At 45.6% G+C, this 17352-nt stretch overlaps 1 protein-coding gene across 1 annotated transcript in view; it reads right to left on the bottom strand.

Moving 5' to 3' along the window:
• MAD1L1 (mitotic arrest deficient 1 like 1) overlaps window positions 1-17352 on the bottom strand; it is a gene marked incomplete at its 5' end in the record, with an annotated part of 391507 nt that overhangs the window by 262351 nt on the left and 111804 nt on the right. Inside the window, one exon of the mRNA XM_082490494.1 lies at window positions 13247-13391. Coding sequence (XP_082346620.1) covers window positions 13247-13391 — 145 coding nt within the window. The remainder of the gene's footprint in view (window positions 1-13246; window positions 13392-17352) is intronic.

Genomic DNA, 17352 nt, shown 5'->3' with positions numbered 1-17352 from the left:
TGGAGAGAGCAGCAATCTTGGTTGTTACATCTTCACAACGCAGCAAAAGAAGAAGAGACCATTTTTCTGAAGTTGTATTTGTACGAAGAAGGTGAGCTCTCTCTAATTTACATTTAATTTTATTAGCCTTCCTTTTAGCACGTTAAAAGTTAATTACAAATCCGAACTTTTGATGCAGACCATTGGGCACCCATCCGTTCGCGCGGAGGAACACCCACGATCCGCGCGCACGACCACGGCAGAGGAGCAGCACCTTGCAGGTTCTGTCAGCTGAAGAGCATCCAAAATACATCGAATTCTCCATAAAGCAAACGAAGCACGACCCCATGCTTCTGGGCCGGGGTCAGCGATAAGGCCTCTATCTGCTGTTATTGCTAATTCAACTGGAAATGCGTACTTTGACGTTTTAGCTGCAGTTAAGAGATCCAGTTCCTTCAGCGGAGCGGTTTGACGTTAAAACTAAGCCTGGGTATCTGCTGGCCGATGAGGGGCAACAATTCCCCACCCCTGCTCCCTCTCCTTCAAGGAAAACTAATCAGACAAAAACTACGTCTGCAGGGGGAGAAGTAGAGAGTACCTAAACACCGACACAGCAAACCCCAAAGGCACCCCAGCTAGGCGAAACGTAAAAATACACCACCTCCTCAGAAAGCCGGGGTATTTTTGGTAGGAGTCAACTTCAGCTGGTGCCTCAGAGGGATCGAACCGTTCCTCATGTCAGGGAGTGAACTCCAACAGCGACGGCGACTCGAGAGGCAGAGGATGCGCCACGACCTGCAGCAGAAGGACCTTCAGACCGCGAGAACTCGCTAATCCGTGTCCGGGCAGGGAGGAAAGCGAGGCAGGGAAGGTACGCACATTTAATTACTTCTGTCTTATTTCTGGTTTACCTGTGTTATCCGAAGGAAAACATCGGCTTTAGAACATATGCTTCACATCCTTCAGCTTGCATATGTCTCCGGAGAGTTAAACTATAAACCTGGCTATTATTTACAGCTGTTCAGCATCCTAGTTAGGGTGTTTCCAGGGGATTCAGCACGTTTCTTTTTTCTTCTCTTTTATGCAAGTGAAAAGCCAACAGTGGGACGCGAGGGCCGCACACACAGCCCCGGGTTAACACCACACACAGCAAACTCACGTGTGGATGTTATGTAAGACACATGTTGGCTAGCATAAACGCAGGGCGCGGGTTTAATAGCTTTCTTGGGTTTTTACATCATTTCTTTGGTAGAAAAGATTTCATGTAAAGCCTCTGAAGTGTGACGAACACGCTCCATTACAAACAACCCACTGAGTGACCCGGGAGCCGTACGGGGAGAAAGCAGAGGGACGAGCAGAATCAGACACTCAACACCTCTCGTTGTAGCTCACGCGCTCAAAGAAGAAAGGGCACCGCAACTAAGCGGCATTTCTGTGCTCGGGAGCGGAGAGGATCATTTAGAGGCGTATGAAAGCAGGCAGCTCTCGCAGGGGGCGATCCCGGCCGAGCCGTGCCTGGACGGGGCAGTGCTGAGCCCCGCGGCCTCGCGGGCGGAACGGCAAGAGGGGAGAAGGACGACGGTCCGGGTCACAGCGGGTTAAATCAGGGAGCGGGAGAGATGTCACTGGTTAAGCATTGCCACTTGTTCATGTTCACTTCATGCAAAAGGTCAACAAAAGCTCTTGCACGGTGGTTTTTATTTTTAAAACCCAACCTGGAGTGGTTCACGAGCAATTTTCCCCCAAGCAGCAAAGTCTTACATATGCAATCGTAATAAACATCTTCACTTTGGAGAGGGATAAAAGGCATTTTGTTTTGATTTCATTATATTTCCTGAAATTGCTTTTTTTCTTTCTGTATTTTTTTCCTGCCGCTCAGTTGTGGTGGCCCTCACAGAGGGATAATGCAATAACACTCCTGACAAGGTCAGCTTTCCAATGACTTCGCAAATGGCATTTCCCAATGACAAAACAAGCACAGCTTTTCTTCTTTTGTAATTAATCTAATAGAAATGTCAACCTGGAAAGCTGGTCTCAAAAGGGTAGTATGTTATCAACAGAAAATTAATTTTTTTTAAAGCCAGAAAGCGTTCTCTTATCTGTAAAACTGAAAAGACTATTTACATAGTACTGTTAGAAGCGCAAAACATAAAGTTTCCGCAGTTACACGTCTGAAAAAACAGCAACTGGGGAGAGGAAGAGTTAAATTGCTAATTCGGACATTGGACCATTTTGAGAACTGCACATTCATTTTGCAAATTCCTTTTGCACGTGCCCCGTGTGCACGGACTGACAGAAACATCACTCCACATCCACGCTTATCTTTCATTTAATCCCGTGTTTAAAGCACAGAGTTTGTGTTCCCAGCTGCTCCCACCCAGGTAAGCCGTAACAACCGGCTGTTGGCCCTGGACCTACCCGTAACCTACGTGTCTCCCCCGGGAGGCAGAGCAGAAAGGGTGCGGGAGCAGGGACTCTTCCAACCGCTTCTCCCAGTGGAAGGAAGACCCGGCTACTCAGAGGGAGAGAAGGAATTAAGAGGATCTCCTCTCCCCGAAAGGGGGATGAGTTCTTGGCAGCGTCCCACGGAGGGACATGGAGGTGTCGTCCCATGGAGGCTGAGCCCATGGGGCTTTGGGCACACCTCATCTACCTCAACCCAAACCTACGTGCCCCACTGTCAGGTAGGTCAAAGCTCCACCCAGGACCTGCTGCTCCTTGTAGGCTGAGTCTCTCCTTCAGATGCGCACGAGGACAGTGAGCCCTGAGCCCTGCCATCCAATTCTTTCTATATTTCGTTTGTACAGCTCCTTACGTGCACTCAGGACAAGCGAGCGCGAGCTTCAGAGTGCCACCAGCAGGGTGGGGGACACCGAGCGGAGAACGCCGCTCTCACATCTTGGGTGGAGCATAGGGGTTGGGGGGAAGAGGATTCAGCTGCAGCACAACGACAGATCTCGCAGCTACAGCACGGGCTGTCACAGCAAAATAGCAGAATGCAAATTTTTCCATGAAAAACATTTGCCGTCAATGTCAAACCCAGTCCTCCGCTGCGTGCAGCTCCCAGGCACGAGATCAGTACGAACCTTCTCAAACACTTGCAGAAAAGCGATCAGTTGAAGAACGCTCCCCCCTCCAGTTCCTCTCACTTCAACCACTTTGTCTCAATTCCTTACACAGCCTGTGGCACCCAAAGTAATAGTGACTAGAAGACCAAGCAGGGTGAATTCTCCGCTTCCCGCAGTGTTGCATACGGGAACCAGTACCTGGTTGGGATGGGAGGGCACTGGAGTAAGCACATTTCAACTCCTACGGACCCAAGACAGTAGCAAGCAAAGGGACATACTTGCTGGAATCCTTAGACAATTCTTTTTCTTCACTACCCAAGGAAAGTAAGGAGATGTAGACACAACTACAGACCAACATAGTTAAACGTTGCTCTGGTTCTGTTTCCCTACACTTAAAAAGCAGCTTGGATGCCCCATAGGGTTGTAGGCTCTTCCTACATCCAACCTCTACAAATCAGAAGACTCTCATAAAAATAGTTCTCCTCCTCCTGACAGAAGAAAGTTAAACATCATCCTGATGTAAAAAGCTTATTTTGTTTTCCTGTCTCATGCTCACACTTTGTTTACATATTAATCCCCTTCCAAATTCCTGACTTCACAAAAGGTAGTGATATTTCCGGGGAAATCCCGACGCTCTGGATTCATACAGAGAGAGAAAGTTACGCCTCAGTTCCCCCGCTGTCCCAAACTGCTTCCACCTGAACAGGACAATTTGTGGTTAATGGTTCTTTACAGCTCCTGGTCTAAATGTCCCACACAAGACTAAAAAAACCTAGCAGATGTCCTGTATATTGAGAATCTTGTAATTTAATAACCTCATGGCATCAATCACAATCCATTAACTGAAACTAGACCAATTCTTCACACTTGCTATAGTTTCTATTCAATAACGCTGTTGTCTCTATCTGAAATACCACCTAAGCGAATGTGCTCATAAAATAGGGAACAGCTCATTTCTCCTCAATGCAACCAATCATGGGTCAAAGACCATTTCTGACACACTTTGAAAAAAGCTCATTGGACTCCCAATATATTCATGAATTTAAGCAATGCTTGACCCGAGCTGTTGTGAATGTGCATTGAACAAAATAGTTAGTACTGCATGATGCTGTGCCAGGAGCAAGCCAAAACTCTTTAATTCTCCAGGCAGTCCTTCAGCTTTATAAAGATTTTGGGTCTTCGTTTGAAAGGATGCTGGGAGCCACTGGTGTCTGAGTAGTGCAGCTGTTCCTACCAGAGGCTCACATCGCATGTTGAAATAAGCTACTGTGCAATTACTTAATTATCTCTCTCTCCTACCCCGTTAAAAAAACCCACTGCAATTCAACTTGAAGCAAACCCAGTTAATCCAGTTTTATGGCTGAGAATTAAAACAGAGGGAAGTCAGAGATTCAAAGCTGCAGTTCTCCTGGCAATCCCACCCCTCTAAGAGGCACGGATATTAATGCTTTCAAACCGTAAGTATTTGAGGAACAAAGAAATGCAAAACCCCCTTTTTTGCAGCTTATCGTAGCCAGCATTTTGGAGCCCGCTGCTCAGAACTCCGCGGTCCCTTCCCCTGCCCTGGGATGCCGCCCCAGCCCGCGGCCGGCTCCCTCGCGCGGCCACCTCCCGCCGGCCGCCCTTGCCTCGCTCGCCGGCCGCAGAAGGGAGCTTTGTTCTGCCCGAGTTCCCTTAACAAGAACTCCCTCGTTCCAGCCATCCATCTTCCCGCTTCCTTCTCTGCCGTAGCCACTCGACCATCCTTCATAATTCAGGGCTGAGGAGCTAAGGAATAAATGTTACAGCACACGCATCAAGGGAACTATAACTTTGAATTACCTGACCTGGGCGAGTTTAAATTCTCAGCCATAACATTGGATTAACCTAATTTCTTTTTATTGAATATTTTACCTTTAGAAGCCCTGCAGCCCTTTCTCTCGGAGAAATATGAGAATTGAAGGTCAAACAAATTCTTTTATGGGTATATTTCTAATTTTCATAATCTAACCTCTTAGCGTTGAGCGTTAATATCTAGTGGTGGTAGGACAAAGCAAAATCCAGTCAGTATTCTGGGAAAAAAGATCGCATTCCTGTATCACTTCAAAAATACCTCATAAAATAACTCATAGCTTTTCACTTTGCTGCATGTTCTGAATCCTTATACAATTTTTTAAACCTCTCTAAACACTTTGCTTAAATAGAAATTGTCAGACATAACATCAATAAGAATACAGAGACTGTCCTTGTGCCTCCACCTCAAAAGCAGCAGATACAAAGATAGTCATAAACGTTGCATTTTTATCATTACAAGGCTTACCAGACACATAAAAGGCAAGAGAAAGAATTACACAGAACTGATTCCCCCAAAATTGCTGAGATAATTTTTGTGAGCTCTTTCATGCTTCTAAAAGGGGAAGGGAAGGAATGCTCATGAGTCAATTCATCTTCTGCCTCCAGGCCGGGCATTTGAAGCCGACGCTCACTATTGCCATGTCGAAAGCCCTCCGGTGACGAAGCTCTACTCTAACGAAGCGTGTCACCTCCATGCCTCTGCCGGACAAATTCCTATAGGGACCCATACAGGTACACAAAGAGGTAGAATATCCAAAGTCAGTGAAAAGACAAATTTATCCACTAGCTATGAAGAATTAGGGCAACACCGGCTCCAGAGCAAAAGATCTCGCTAGAGAGGATCCAACGGAGAACAAGAGGGCAGTGTCAGGTTAATGGTTGGACTCGATGATCTCAAAGGTCCCTTCCAACCTAGACAATTCGATCATCTGCAGTGCCCCCAGCCATGGAACAACTCGGGCATCTCGGATCCAGAGATCCCTCCCACGCGGGCAGACCGACAACTCAGAAACTAAGGGGGGAACTCTCGGGCTCTGGGAAGTCATTTTGGAGCGGGATAAGGAAGTGGGAACTCAGCACCTCTGCTGCTTTCTTCGCTCGGTAAAAAAGTAAGCAGTAACCCGATGACCGAACCAGGCAAAGTAAGGAAGCTCATGTCAAAGAAAGCCAAGCGCCTGTCTGGGAGCCCGTGCCAGAAAACACGCTCTTCTCCTGTCTTTCAGAAATCTGCAGATCTCCCTTAAGAAACAGTAATATTATCTGGTTTTGTTTAAGGACACTTCCTCCTTCCAAAGGGTCTCTGTGCAGTGCTTCGAAACCGCCACAGATAGCCTCCTCCCCAAACACAGCCGTTCCAGCTCTCCGTATTCATTCTTTGCAGAGAGGTGCTGCGATTGTATTAGCAAACGATATCAGCGGGCCCCGCGGAACAGCCCGTTTCAAAGGAAAATGCCTCGTACTCACTTTAGTCTGGAAGACAATTTCCATTTGCTTAATATAGTCATGATATTTTACTGAACTAATTATACCCTTAGCTATCAGTAACAATTAAACCCTTAGACTGAGGTTGCCTAATAAAGGTCTCAAAATAAATAACACATTCCAAACACAATATTTTTTAAATGTCAAGCATGCAAATAAGCTCTTGCAATGAATATCATCAAATCAGCCCGAAGTAAGTCTGTCATTGTACAAATCTCGGCAAAAGCTGCCGTTGGAGCGTCGGGGGGCTCTGCCGAGCACGGTACAGGAAGGGCAGCGCTGGCACCGCACGTGAAACCGTTCCGTTCACCGTCATGACCGGGGCCTGGGAGAGGCAGGGGAAGCCCCCAGCGCTGCCGTGTTCCTGTGGCCGCAGAGCCGCCTGCCTTGGGGAACGCTCTCAAGACTACGGGGAGGCTGAGAGGAATCTGTATTTCTTCTTTTGTATTTTCTGTAGCAACTTCCATGAAAACTAGAGTCAGACCACTCTGTTACAAGCTATACAAAACCCAGCAGCGGACAAATCAGGGGGTACATACAAAGGAGGAAAATCACTCTCAAACTCTGAGATGTAGAGATATTTGGGATCAGGTCCTGGATCCTAGAAAGCCGTTACATGTGGAAGGCAAGAGCGGGGTTTAAAGGTCCTTACAATGCAGAGAGCAAGATGAATAAGAAAGTTGAAGTAGAGCAGTGAGAGCCATTTAAAAAACCAACAGACGGGAAAAGTGTCAGACTAAATATCTGCAGAATCTCCTTGTAGAGATCCCCTGCAGGCAAAGAGGGGAGCGGCGAACCACCTCCAACCCCGCTACGGTTGGGGGGCAGCGGCCCGAGCTCCAGAAGGTGGTTCGGTGGATCAGGACTAAAACATGACACAGTAAGGAACTGGAAGAAGTTACTCCAAAAAAATCACAACAAATCTAGGTTATACAGGGGGAAAAAAAAACAGTTAGTTTCAAAACAAATCCTCCCAGAACTGTCTTTCCCTGAAGCGCCTCCACCTCACAAGACACAAGGCCGTCACAGACCAGCAGATGCACACACAAACCGTGGTATTTGCTCAACCCCAACAGAAAACGTCTACAGCAGCAGTCATCAAACCCCCAAATCTCACTTTTTCCTCACAGAACTTAGCACGCTTTATCCAGTAACCCAGACCCTCCATCAACACGAAGCCCAGTGACCACCCTGCACCAGAGTGAACTCGGGGTCGATACACCACCAGCCGGAGCGGCAGGAGAGGGGGGACTTTTCACAACAGCACCTACCTCATCTCTGACCTCTTAGTCCCCATCCTTTAAAAAAGGCACCCTGCAAGGTGAGCCTGGGAATTAAAATTCATGATTTTACTGGATGCTAAAAATTACAATTCAGCAGAGACCAGTTCAAGCCCCCCGTATGGCGCAGACAGCAATTAATTACCTCTTTCTCTCCCTCCTATAGCGGTCAATGATCTTCTCTCTTCCCTTGCTATCGTCCCTCTCCACCCATAACTACCAATCACCTTTTCCCTGAAATTATTTAACCGATTATTACAATCAAGTGGGAATTAAAGGGAATTGTGCTCCATCAAAAGGCTGTTGAGTCTCCCAAACGCGGAGCGCCCCGTCGCCCCTCTTCTCAAGCTGCAGGGTGATGGGGTAGGGCACCCCACAAAGCCTGCCCTGCTCAATCACGGGAGAGGGAGCAGCGGAATCGCTTTAAAATGTATTTATTTGCAGGCATGAAGAGGAAGGTAACTTCCCCGGGTTTATAAAAATCTACAAAGGGCAGACACGGCGAGCAGAGGGAAGGGACCGGCAAGGCTGAGGCTGCCAGCAGATAACAACCGCGCGCGGGGCGGCCACACAGCTGGTGGTGTGCGAGTAATGGAGCTGTTTAAATGATATACATGGAGTCATGAAGTGGATCGAAGGGAGGAAGAAGCATCGTATCATAACAGCCAGGGAAAAGCATCCGCTACTGCCCATAGCGCAGCGGAGCAGCTCAGTACTGCCCCAAAGCTGTCCGGGCTGCCTGGACGAGAGCACAGGGTACGATACCCAAAAGAAGGTCTGTTGCAAGGCATCTGTTTGCCAGACCGTCTGCTTTTAGTACTACTGAGCACAGTATTTAAATTTTTACATATCCCAGAAAAAGGGTTCGTTCACCTCCCTCGCTGAACCCCCAGAACTTTAAGATCCTGCCCTGTACTGTAAAATCATCTGCCTCCTAAGGAAAAAAACCCCATAATGCAGGACCCAACGTGACAGAGAAACCTTCAGCATTATTTTAAATCTTTACTGATTACAAAACAAAGCAGATGGCAAATCAAGTCATGAACTCTGCATCTGCCATGCTTAATGAACAGTTTAATTACCTCGTCCCACTTCTGATGCATCTCTGCCATTCTGGGCTCCGGGAGTCACTCACATACTTCGCAGTGACTCTCGCGAAGATATCTCAGGGAACACGGCTGGATGAAGAGTCAGCTGGAGTTGCTTAATCAATACTTGTTTAATCACCAACTTTTATGGTGATGGCCTAAATTATGTCTCAATAGAAACAGATTTCCTATCAGATCGCATGAGCTGGTTGAACGCTCCGAAAACAAAATGGAATTTTTCAGCCGCTTCTCCAGGCAGCGGAGTACCCAAAGGCAGACAAATGCACAGACGGGGAATAAACACAGCAAAACAACAACATCCAGTACAATCTGATTAATTCATTTGCTGCGTTGTGCCTTACAGGAGAGCAAGGGATGCAATTAGGACAGCGTACATCCACAAAGTCTACAATTTGAGAAGCAAATTGGACTCATTTGGGATAAGTTACAAGAAGTAAACGCAATTGCACTTCACGTTCTGAGCTCCTGTGTATGCAAATAGGCCAGAGGCTCCCGCGAAGGAAGGCGCGCGCGCCGGCCGTAAGCGAGCAGGGCGTTCCGTCTCCGGCCAAATCCACCGCCCGCGCTATAGGCTGCTCCTGCTCGTGCAGCTGCCTGCAGCTGTGTCCACCAGCCCTGGGCACAGAAGAAAGAACCGTTTTAAGGAGTCGCTGAGCCGCAGGAGAAGAGGCTGGCAGGTCTGAACCCCAACAGCAGCTAAATAACGACCGTAGCTAATGGCTGAGCGCCACCGGGTAAAATCACACCAGGAGAGGAGGAGGTGACAAGCCTAAAAAGATCCATGCAAGCCAACTTCTGGCCCTCCGCGTCAGCAGGCTTTGGGAACCTTCAGCATGCCTTTCTTGCTTGTCTCCAGCCTCACTTCTCCCGCACAAGGTCCATTTGTGCATCCCGAAAGCTGCCCTCCTGAAACAAACAGACCAGAGATTTCTTTCCCTTAAATACTGGCTCAACCAGCTGCTTGCACTCAAATAAGGCATTTCAGGACGGGTGTTGCATTTTGGGAGACCTACATGTCATATAACATTTCCTGAGAGATTCACGTTTTAGCCATCCAGTAGCAGAATTGATTGTTTTTAACAAGCCTCCTTCAGAAACAAATACCAGGAGGTGTGTGCAAAGCTCTCAGAAAAAGAGAAATACTCACAGAGCTTGAGGACAACACAAAAGTCAAATACAAAACCGTGTAGGTAAACATGGCATTCAAAGGCACTACAACAGAAAATCAAACAGGAAAAAGGGCAGAGGTGGAGAAGGTCCTCCCCGGCTTTTCAGATATCTCCCACTACTGCTGCATCGGAACTACCTCGGGTAATAAAGCAAAGATTAAAGACTTCCTAAAACTCTGAGCAAAGCCAAAGGAAAAAGACAGCACAACAGTCAGGGAACCCAGCCATGCGGATCTCTAAAAGAGCGAGTGCGGATACATCCCTTCAAACATCAATTTGAGTGACACTCCAGGAGATACCTTCAAGCCCTCAATGTCTGAAAACCTCAAGGGCATCCAAATCTAACGTTTCACTGAAAACATGTAGATCAGAAAACTTAAGTACTGCCCTGATTTACAAGGACATATGGGCGAAAGTAATCAGCTAACGTGTTCTAAACAGCAGCTTGTCAACAGGAATACCCAAGTCGCAGCTCCCGTGCCAGCCCGCTGTCAGAGATGGCATCGGTTGGGTCGAACCACCGCATGAGTATGTCAAAGACTGGAGACCGCTGTTCTTCACGTCTGCCAGGGAAGAGGGGTTTGTAGTGACTCACCAAACTATCCTACACTGACAATCGTGCCACGTTCAAAGTGTAAACCAACTGGAAAGGCCCCAGTAAGGTCAAGAAAGCCCAAAAGAAGTAAATGAGGCGAGGAAGCAAGCAATGGAGGGAGAAGTTAAATGCACTGAAATGGAAATATGAGAGCAACCAAGAAAGGACAGAGACTGTGGCAAGTAGAAAATGAACCAGACTGAACAAGTGAGACAGGCAATCTCTGAAAGCCAAAAAATATTGTTTGAATCTCGAGGAAGAAAATTCAATAACCATAAAAGTAAGCTGAGAAGGAATGAGATCGGCAAAGCAAGTACCTCCTGAGGAGGGTATGTTTACTACTAAAATATTAGGTACTACTGTTATCAAATAAAGAACAGCTTATCGTTTTCTATTGATCTTTTAAAGCATATTCAAGCCCTGAGACTTTTAGGTTACCATTTGAGCCCAAAGAAAGGAGAGCTGTTACTGCATTAAACTTGCACTGTCAAGCCTGCCTGATGCCTTTCAACCCTTATTTGCCCAATGTACAGGACCAGACTCCCTGCCCCGCTACAGGGTCAAATATACACAAATGCAAAAATCACACTATCAAAAGCAATGGCAATTCAATCATATATATAATTGTCTCCCCCAAATTAGATTTTCACAGTCCCATTTAACAAGACAAAGATTCAATAGAGAGAGCTCATCTTTTCTATTCTCAAATTACATAGAAGCACGCTGTATTACTGATGCCACTAATTAGATGATTAAATACCATTCTAGGTGATATGCTTTCAATGTAAAATAATTATTTTTAACAGGCAGTATATTTGCTCAATCTCATTTTAAATCACAATATCGTACTTTTTTAATTAAATGAAATTCCTTCTTCTGATTTTGCATGAGAAGAGCAACCAGTAGGAGACTCGGTGCCAAGGATAGATTGCCCAAGTACCATAAAGCATCTACTTTTCACAAAGGACCCCGAGCATTCCCTGGATGGAATATAAATTTTCAGAGAACAGCAAAGTCTTTATTCCTTTAAAACAGGCCAGTTGAGGAATCATTGAGCACATTGAAAAGTTCCACTGTCAAAACACAAGTTTATTTGCCATACTCTGATGAAGGACGTTTCCAACATTTCCTCTACTCCTCTTCAGGGGGGGGACAGCAAACAAAGCAAAGGCTCTGTCTTTCCCTATAAATTAGGGTACAATCCATCACATGACAAAGCACTGTTGTCTTTTTGTCCAGTACTTGTAGAAAAGTAATGATATTTTGTGTTCCATGACAAAGCACGTTTCTGCTGAGGACTGGAAATAAGTTAACAAAGGGAATATTTTAGAAAGCATCCGAGAACCTCCCTTCGGGGCTGAGCAGCCCAGCGCAATGCTAGACAGCTGAGAAGGTTGGAAAGGAAGGATTTGTATCGGGTTCAGCATCCACCCGTGTCCTACCCAGCCATGCCAGTACCAGACCAGAACGGAATGGAAGGCTGGCTGCTGCCGGGGGTAGTAGAAAGGTGCCTTTTCTGCTTCCATGGAGAGGGTTCGGTCCACCCACCCCGACTGCAGTGCCCGCCTCAGCGCGAAGCAGAAAGAACTGACGGAATTTTTCTCTTCTCACTGATGTGACTCTCCAAGGCATCAGATTCTCCAGCCAGAAGATCTGATAGAATATCGTCTTACAAAGGAGTTGCTTCATGCTTCAGGAAGCCCTCCTTACCGCACCATACATCACAGGCTCTTTGGCTTAACAACGACACGGAATTACAAAGAGCTGGGGGCAGCACAATTAAAACCGATCAAAAGGCTTTAGCCGACAGTGAAAATTAAAGCCTAAAGCACGAGAAACAGAACAGCTCCTTTCCCTCTTGCTCACACCCTCCCATGCCAGCATCTTTCCCCCCCGTACGCCGCCATGTGCCTGGCTCCCTCTCACTCGACGCTGACCTTACGCACGCACAGAAGCTTACTCAGGTGAGCGGCTTTGTAACATCTGGGAGACTGCTCAGCTGAGGGAAGTGCTGGGAGGGGTACTGTCGGGAAGCGAAGTACCTATCATTCTGACTACAGAGAATTATTATTCCCTTTGGGTAAAGACTGCTCTCAGAATTTAATATAAAGTTTTCAATTCTCTACAGACTTCAAAATTATTGTATAGAATTTCATCACAAGAGCATGCCTGATATAGGATAATGCAGACTTCTTTGATATATCCTATAGAAAGAATCTTAAAACGTATTTCCAATTTACTGGTCTAGTGCCTACCATTACATTCGAACAGACTTTCAGCATAAGAGGAAAGCGAATTTCTTACTCTCTGTAAATTGTTTTTCCACAGGAACAATTGACAAGGTGCTGTCGTTTCATCCTCTTTCGGGAAGGAGGCGATGCAGCCAAAGCCATTATAAACTCCCTTCAGTGGCTCAAAACACTCTAGCGACAACATGATTCAATTCTCTGCCCTCGCACAAATGCCAAGCCTGAGATGAAGCCACGTATCGCCAACGCAGCGTGAGCCCAGATGGGGGAACGCTAGCAGAGCCTTAGGATGTACCAGTACTTTTATTCCAACGCGGCCCTAAAGACAACTTTCACGACTCCTATAGCACCCGCTACGCAAAGACCCCATAGCAACTTTGTAGGACCAGTTACAGAGGTGAACGAAGAAGAAACAGCAGGGGCTGCACCTGGAGGAAAGAAATAAGGACACGGGCTTTTCCGAACATTATCTAGAAACTCACCTTGGTGAGCAGCAGCACACGTTTCTGCAGCCGTCTGACCAGTGCTTCGTGCTGCTCACGCTTCTTCTTCTCATCCAAGAGTTGGCTCTGAATCCGTAGTATTTCTTCCTGCAGCTGCTGCCGGGCCTTCTCCAGTATTCGGGCACTAAAAAAGATAATACGGGCCTGTGAAATCTTGACCACCGCCTCTTAGTCAGATGAGAAGAACCGGAGAGAAGCGTCACCGTGACACCAGGACTCCGGGGCTGGTGCCATTTCATCTCACGGCGGCACCACTGGAAACCTAGTAGCTGCAGTCTCATTATCAGCTGTTCTCAGAAAAAGACATGAGAGAAGAACCATCCCAGCGACAGCCTTCTTGGGCAGCACAAGACAATTACTGGAACCTCACGTATACAAAGCATTTAAATAACTGCATATCTATTTAAAAATCAACCGGTTTGCCTTTGAGAAGACGCCTTGTTTTCAACAAACGATGCACGATCTCGGGTTCTACTGCATCTTTTAATCTTTTCCTAACAAAGTAGAAGTAAAACTGAGGTTTAATATGATCTGCTTTGACAGACAGATAATACTCAGCAAGTAATTACAGCCACCACCTGCACATTGTTCTTGCCAGCAGCCTATATTGGAAGAGAAGCACCGTCTGAGGCCAGGTGATTAGCACGTCTTTTGCCATGCGGACACAATTCTCAATTAAGCCAGAATAGCTTGGTCCCTCTTTTTCTCAGCTCTCTGTGCAGCACAATTACTCCTGGAGATGTTCTTCATCATGCCCTTCAGGCACTCGGTCTGCTGCTGGGACACTACGGGACAGCTGTCCCAAGGCACTCATCCAGCAGCTCATCACACACCGAGTACGGTGGCAAAGTCCTTGATCAATAACAAAATAAGAGTGAAATAATTCTTGTGATTGTTAAGAGATGGTTCATAATTTAAGTATGACAAGTTACCCAAGATGGCACTAACTTTAAGTATTTAAAGAATGAGCAGGACATGAAAAAAAAGTATTGCACACGAGTCAACCCCCCCCAGGCAAGCTCGAAAGATCAAACCCAACATCCCCAGCTCACTCAGGAACAGAAGATCTTTGTTTCTCTGATGCTAAAAACAACACTGGAAAATTTATGAGTGCTTCAGAGGGGTATTCTCTATCATTATAATTAAAAGAAAATAAATAAAAATGCTTTTAAATAAAATAGCACTACTGTTAAGGTACTGTTTAGATAGATCCAAAAGGGAACAGCACCTTCAAAGACACTCAGCATAAATCAAGTACATCCTGCACTGCCAGGTCACCAAATCATACTTCTTGGGAAATTTAGGTAGGAATTCACCAAAATCCCCAAGCGGCTGTCTCCCTACCTCAAAATCCTCCTCCTTGAGGAAAAACATGCATTTTTAAACACTGGATGAATCAGAAGCCCGTTTAAAGCTCCAGTTCAATTTTGAACTATTCACAGACCAATTTAATAATCAGGGACTGTGAAATAGTCTCTTCATTGTTGTATTCAGGTGGGAAGGTTCATCAAGTGGGCTTCAAATCTGCATTTGAAAATGGGTAATTTCATTCCCAGGGCACCACTACTTCCTTGGTTCTGTTTTAATTAATCAGTTAGAAAGGGAACCCGTGCCCAAGAGCTGTAGCTATGGTGATGGAACGTGCAGCGGTGCCAACCTTGCACTGGATGCTCCCTTCCCCATCCCAACTGCGGCAAACATCTCAAATTCAGTCTCGTGGCTACTTAACAGAAACACCAGCCTTTTCCTTATTGAACGATGCAAGAATTCCACGGGATAAAGTAGAGAATCGACTCTTGTCGTATTCTACAAAATAAATCCATATTCGAAACTTTCCTAGAAGCCAACATCCAAAGACAACAAATAGCAGGTTGAGTCCTGGCATACTGCGAAATATGGAATAAAACGAAGTGGTACAACTGAGATGTCAAACGTCACAAGCACATATATGTCACTCAACAAGTGATGACTTGCAGCGTACAAACCCCACATCATCCAGAAGTTGCAGTTGCTGAATTCTAAAGCCACCCAGCCCTGCTCTCCAGCCCAACCTTTGGTTGGAGGGTACCACTTTGCAGTGTCAGGAGCAAACTCAAACACGTGCTCAGTTCACAAGACAGCATCCCACACCCTAAACACCCCTTGGGGGCAAGTGAGGCTGACCGTAACTTCCAGGAGACAGACACAACTTGGGCGACATCTTAAAACGTAACAGGAAGATTCATTAAGAATTCAAGAACAGAAGACAAAATGCAAACACAAGATTAAATACTACAAACTAGCCAGAATCAGGCATTTGATTATTGCAAAACCTTTTGATAGGACAATGGAGAAATCTTTTTTTTCTTAATCTTTCAATATTGTGACCTATTTCAATAAATTCTGAGTGGACTGATGGATTACAGTTGAGTTGACGTTCGCAAAGAAAAATGAGGTATGTGCCAAGTTTCCTCCTTGAAATAATGAACAATATCTGAGATTTCCATCTCACGGACAGCACAGACATTCAGACACACACCCACCTCACAAACTAGGTTAGAAAATTAGTGTTTTAAAACATGAGAAAAATTAAGCCAAGGGAGACAAATGGACGATTTCCTCAGCCATTGCATGGTGTTGGGAAAGACCACCATCGTCTGCCTATATTTCAGCCTCAGATCAAATGTGATACTAATGTAGATAAAATTTAAATGCCAGAGATGTCTATGAAAGCAGAGACAATACTTAAACACCCCGAAGTGCTGCTGTCGCCATAGGTTTCCTTGCTATAAGAAGTGTGAAATTCAACTTTCTAACAACCCTCCCCACCATGCCAAAGCAAATTATTGAGATGGTTTCTTCCTCTCTTATGACAGATTGATAATTCTTCCAGAAACTGCACCAAATACAACATAAACCATCTCTGTAAGAAAAAAATCCAAAAAGGCGGCTATATTCATTATTGGCACAAAACAGAACTGGGAAGTTAGATGTGGGCACTCTTGTTCCACACTGATGACACCTATGGCTTTTCAAAAGTTATTGCTCACTCAAAATGAGCATTACAAACAATAAAATAAAATAGACCCAAAGTTCTCCATCCAATATAAGCTTGGAGAACTGGCATTTTTTAAAATCTTTTCAAGTTCAAAGTAAACCTTTTAAGCCTTAAAGAGAAAAAGTCATTTCTGTTTATCAGCATATTAATGTTCCTTGTTCCACATCCCAGTGAATGAGATGCCAACATCTTTCTGTTCTGAGCTGTTGAGACTCTTCATATTTTGCTCTTCCCTTCTGTAATCCACTTTCATGTAATCTTAATGATAAAACTTCATTTTCCAGAATGTTCTTTGAAAGACTGAGAACAATGACAGCCGAGAGTGAATGCTGAAGCTGTAAGATACATTTTAATAATCTCCTTCAAAAAATTACAAAAGCAGCTGACAGCTCCCCCCCCCCCCCTTCAATGATCCATAAACCATTATTTTAATCATTCCATCCTTTCAGTAGCCAAGTTACCACCTCAGAGATACTAATAAAATAACAGGGAAAGCAAAGAGGACGCCAGAACCAGCCTGTGTATCAGCCTGAGAGGAAAACAAGAGGTCCACAGCAGCACAGAGACAATTAGAAGAACAACACTGTCTGGGTCATGTTGCAGCTCAGGAGAAGATGAGACACTTGCACATTCCAGGGCCAACTGTCAGAAACGAGGATCGCATCAAAGAGGAAGCGCCGAAACGCAGGGAGCGCGGATGGGAACAACTCTGAAGATGCTCAGAGGGAAAAGACGATGACAGTGCTACTGCACATATAGAACAGAAAAAAAGAGACATGCTGCAGCTATCAACATCTTCATGACAGAGTCCAAAATAAAAAGGTTAGCACACAAGCTAATGAGGCAAAAAAGAGCAAGGGAAATTGTTTTGTAGCGAGACATTTGGATGAAGAAAAGCACACCCGCTCCTGAGGCTTGACAACGCGCAGCCTTTTCAACGTATCTTCACATTTATAGACAGCGCACACAAAGGTATAAACCACACTGGAAACGATCAACAGAGAGCTTGAACAAAAGACGTTCTTTTTCCTTTCAGTTCTTGTCCCCC

The sequence above is a fragment of the Vanellus vanellus genome (assembly GCF_965231255.1).
Source record: "Vanellus vanellus genome assembly, chromosome: 14".
Classification (NCBI taxonomy): Eukaryota; Metazoa; Chordata; class Aves; order Charadriiformes; family Charadriidae; genus Vanellus; species Vanellus vanellus.
This window is presented reverse-complemented; position numbering and strand designations above follow the sequence as displayed.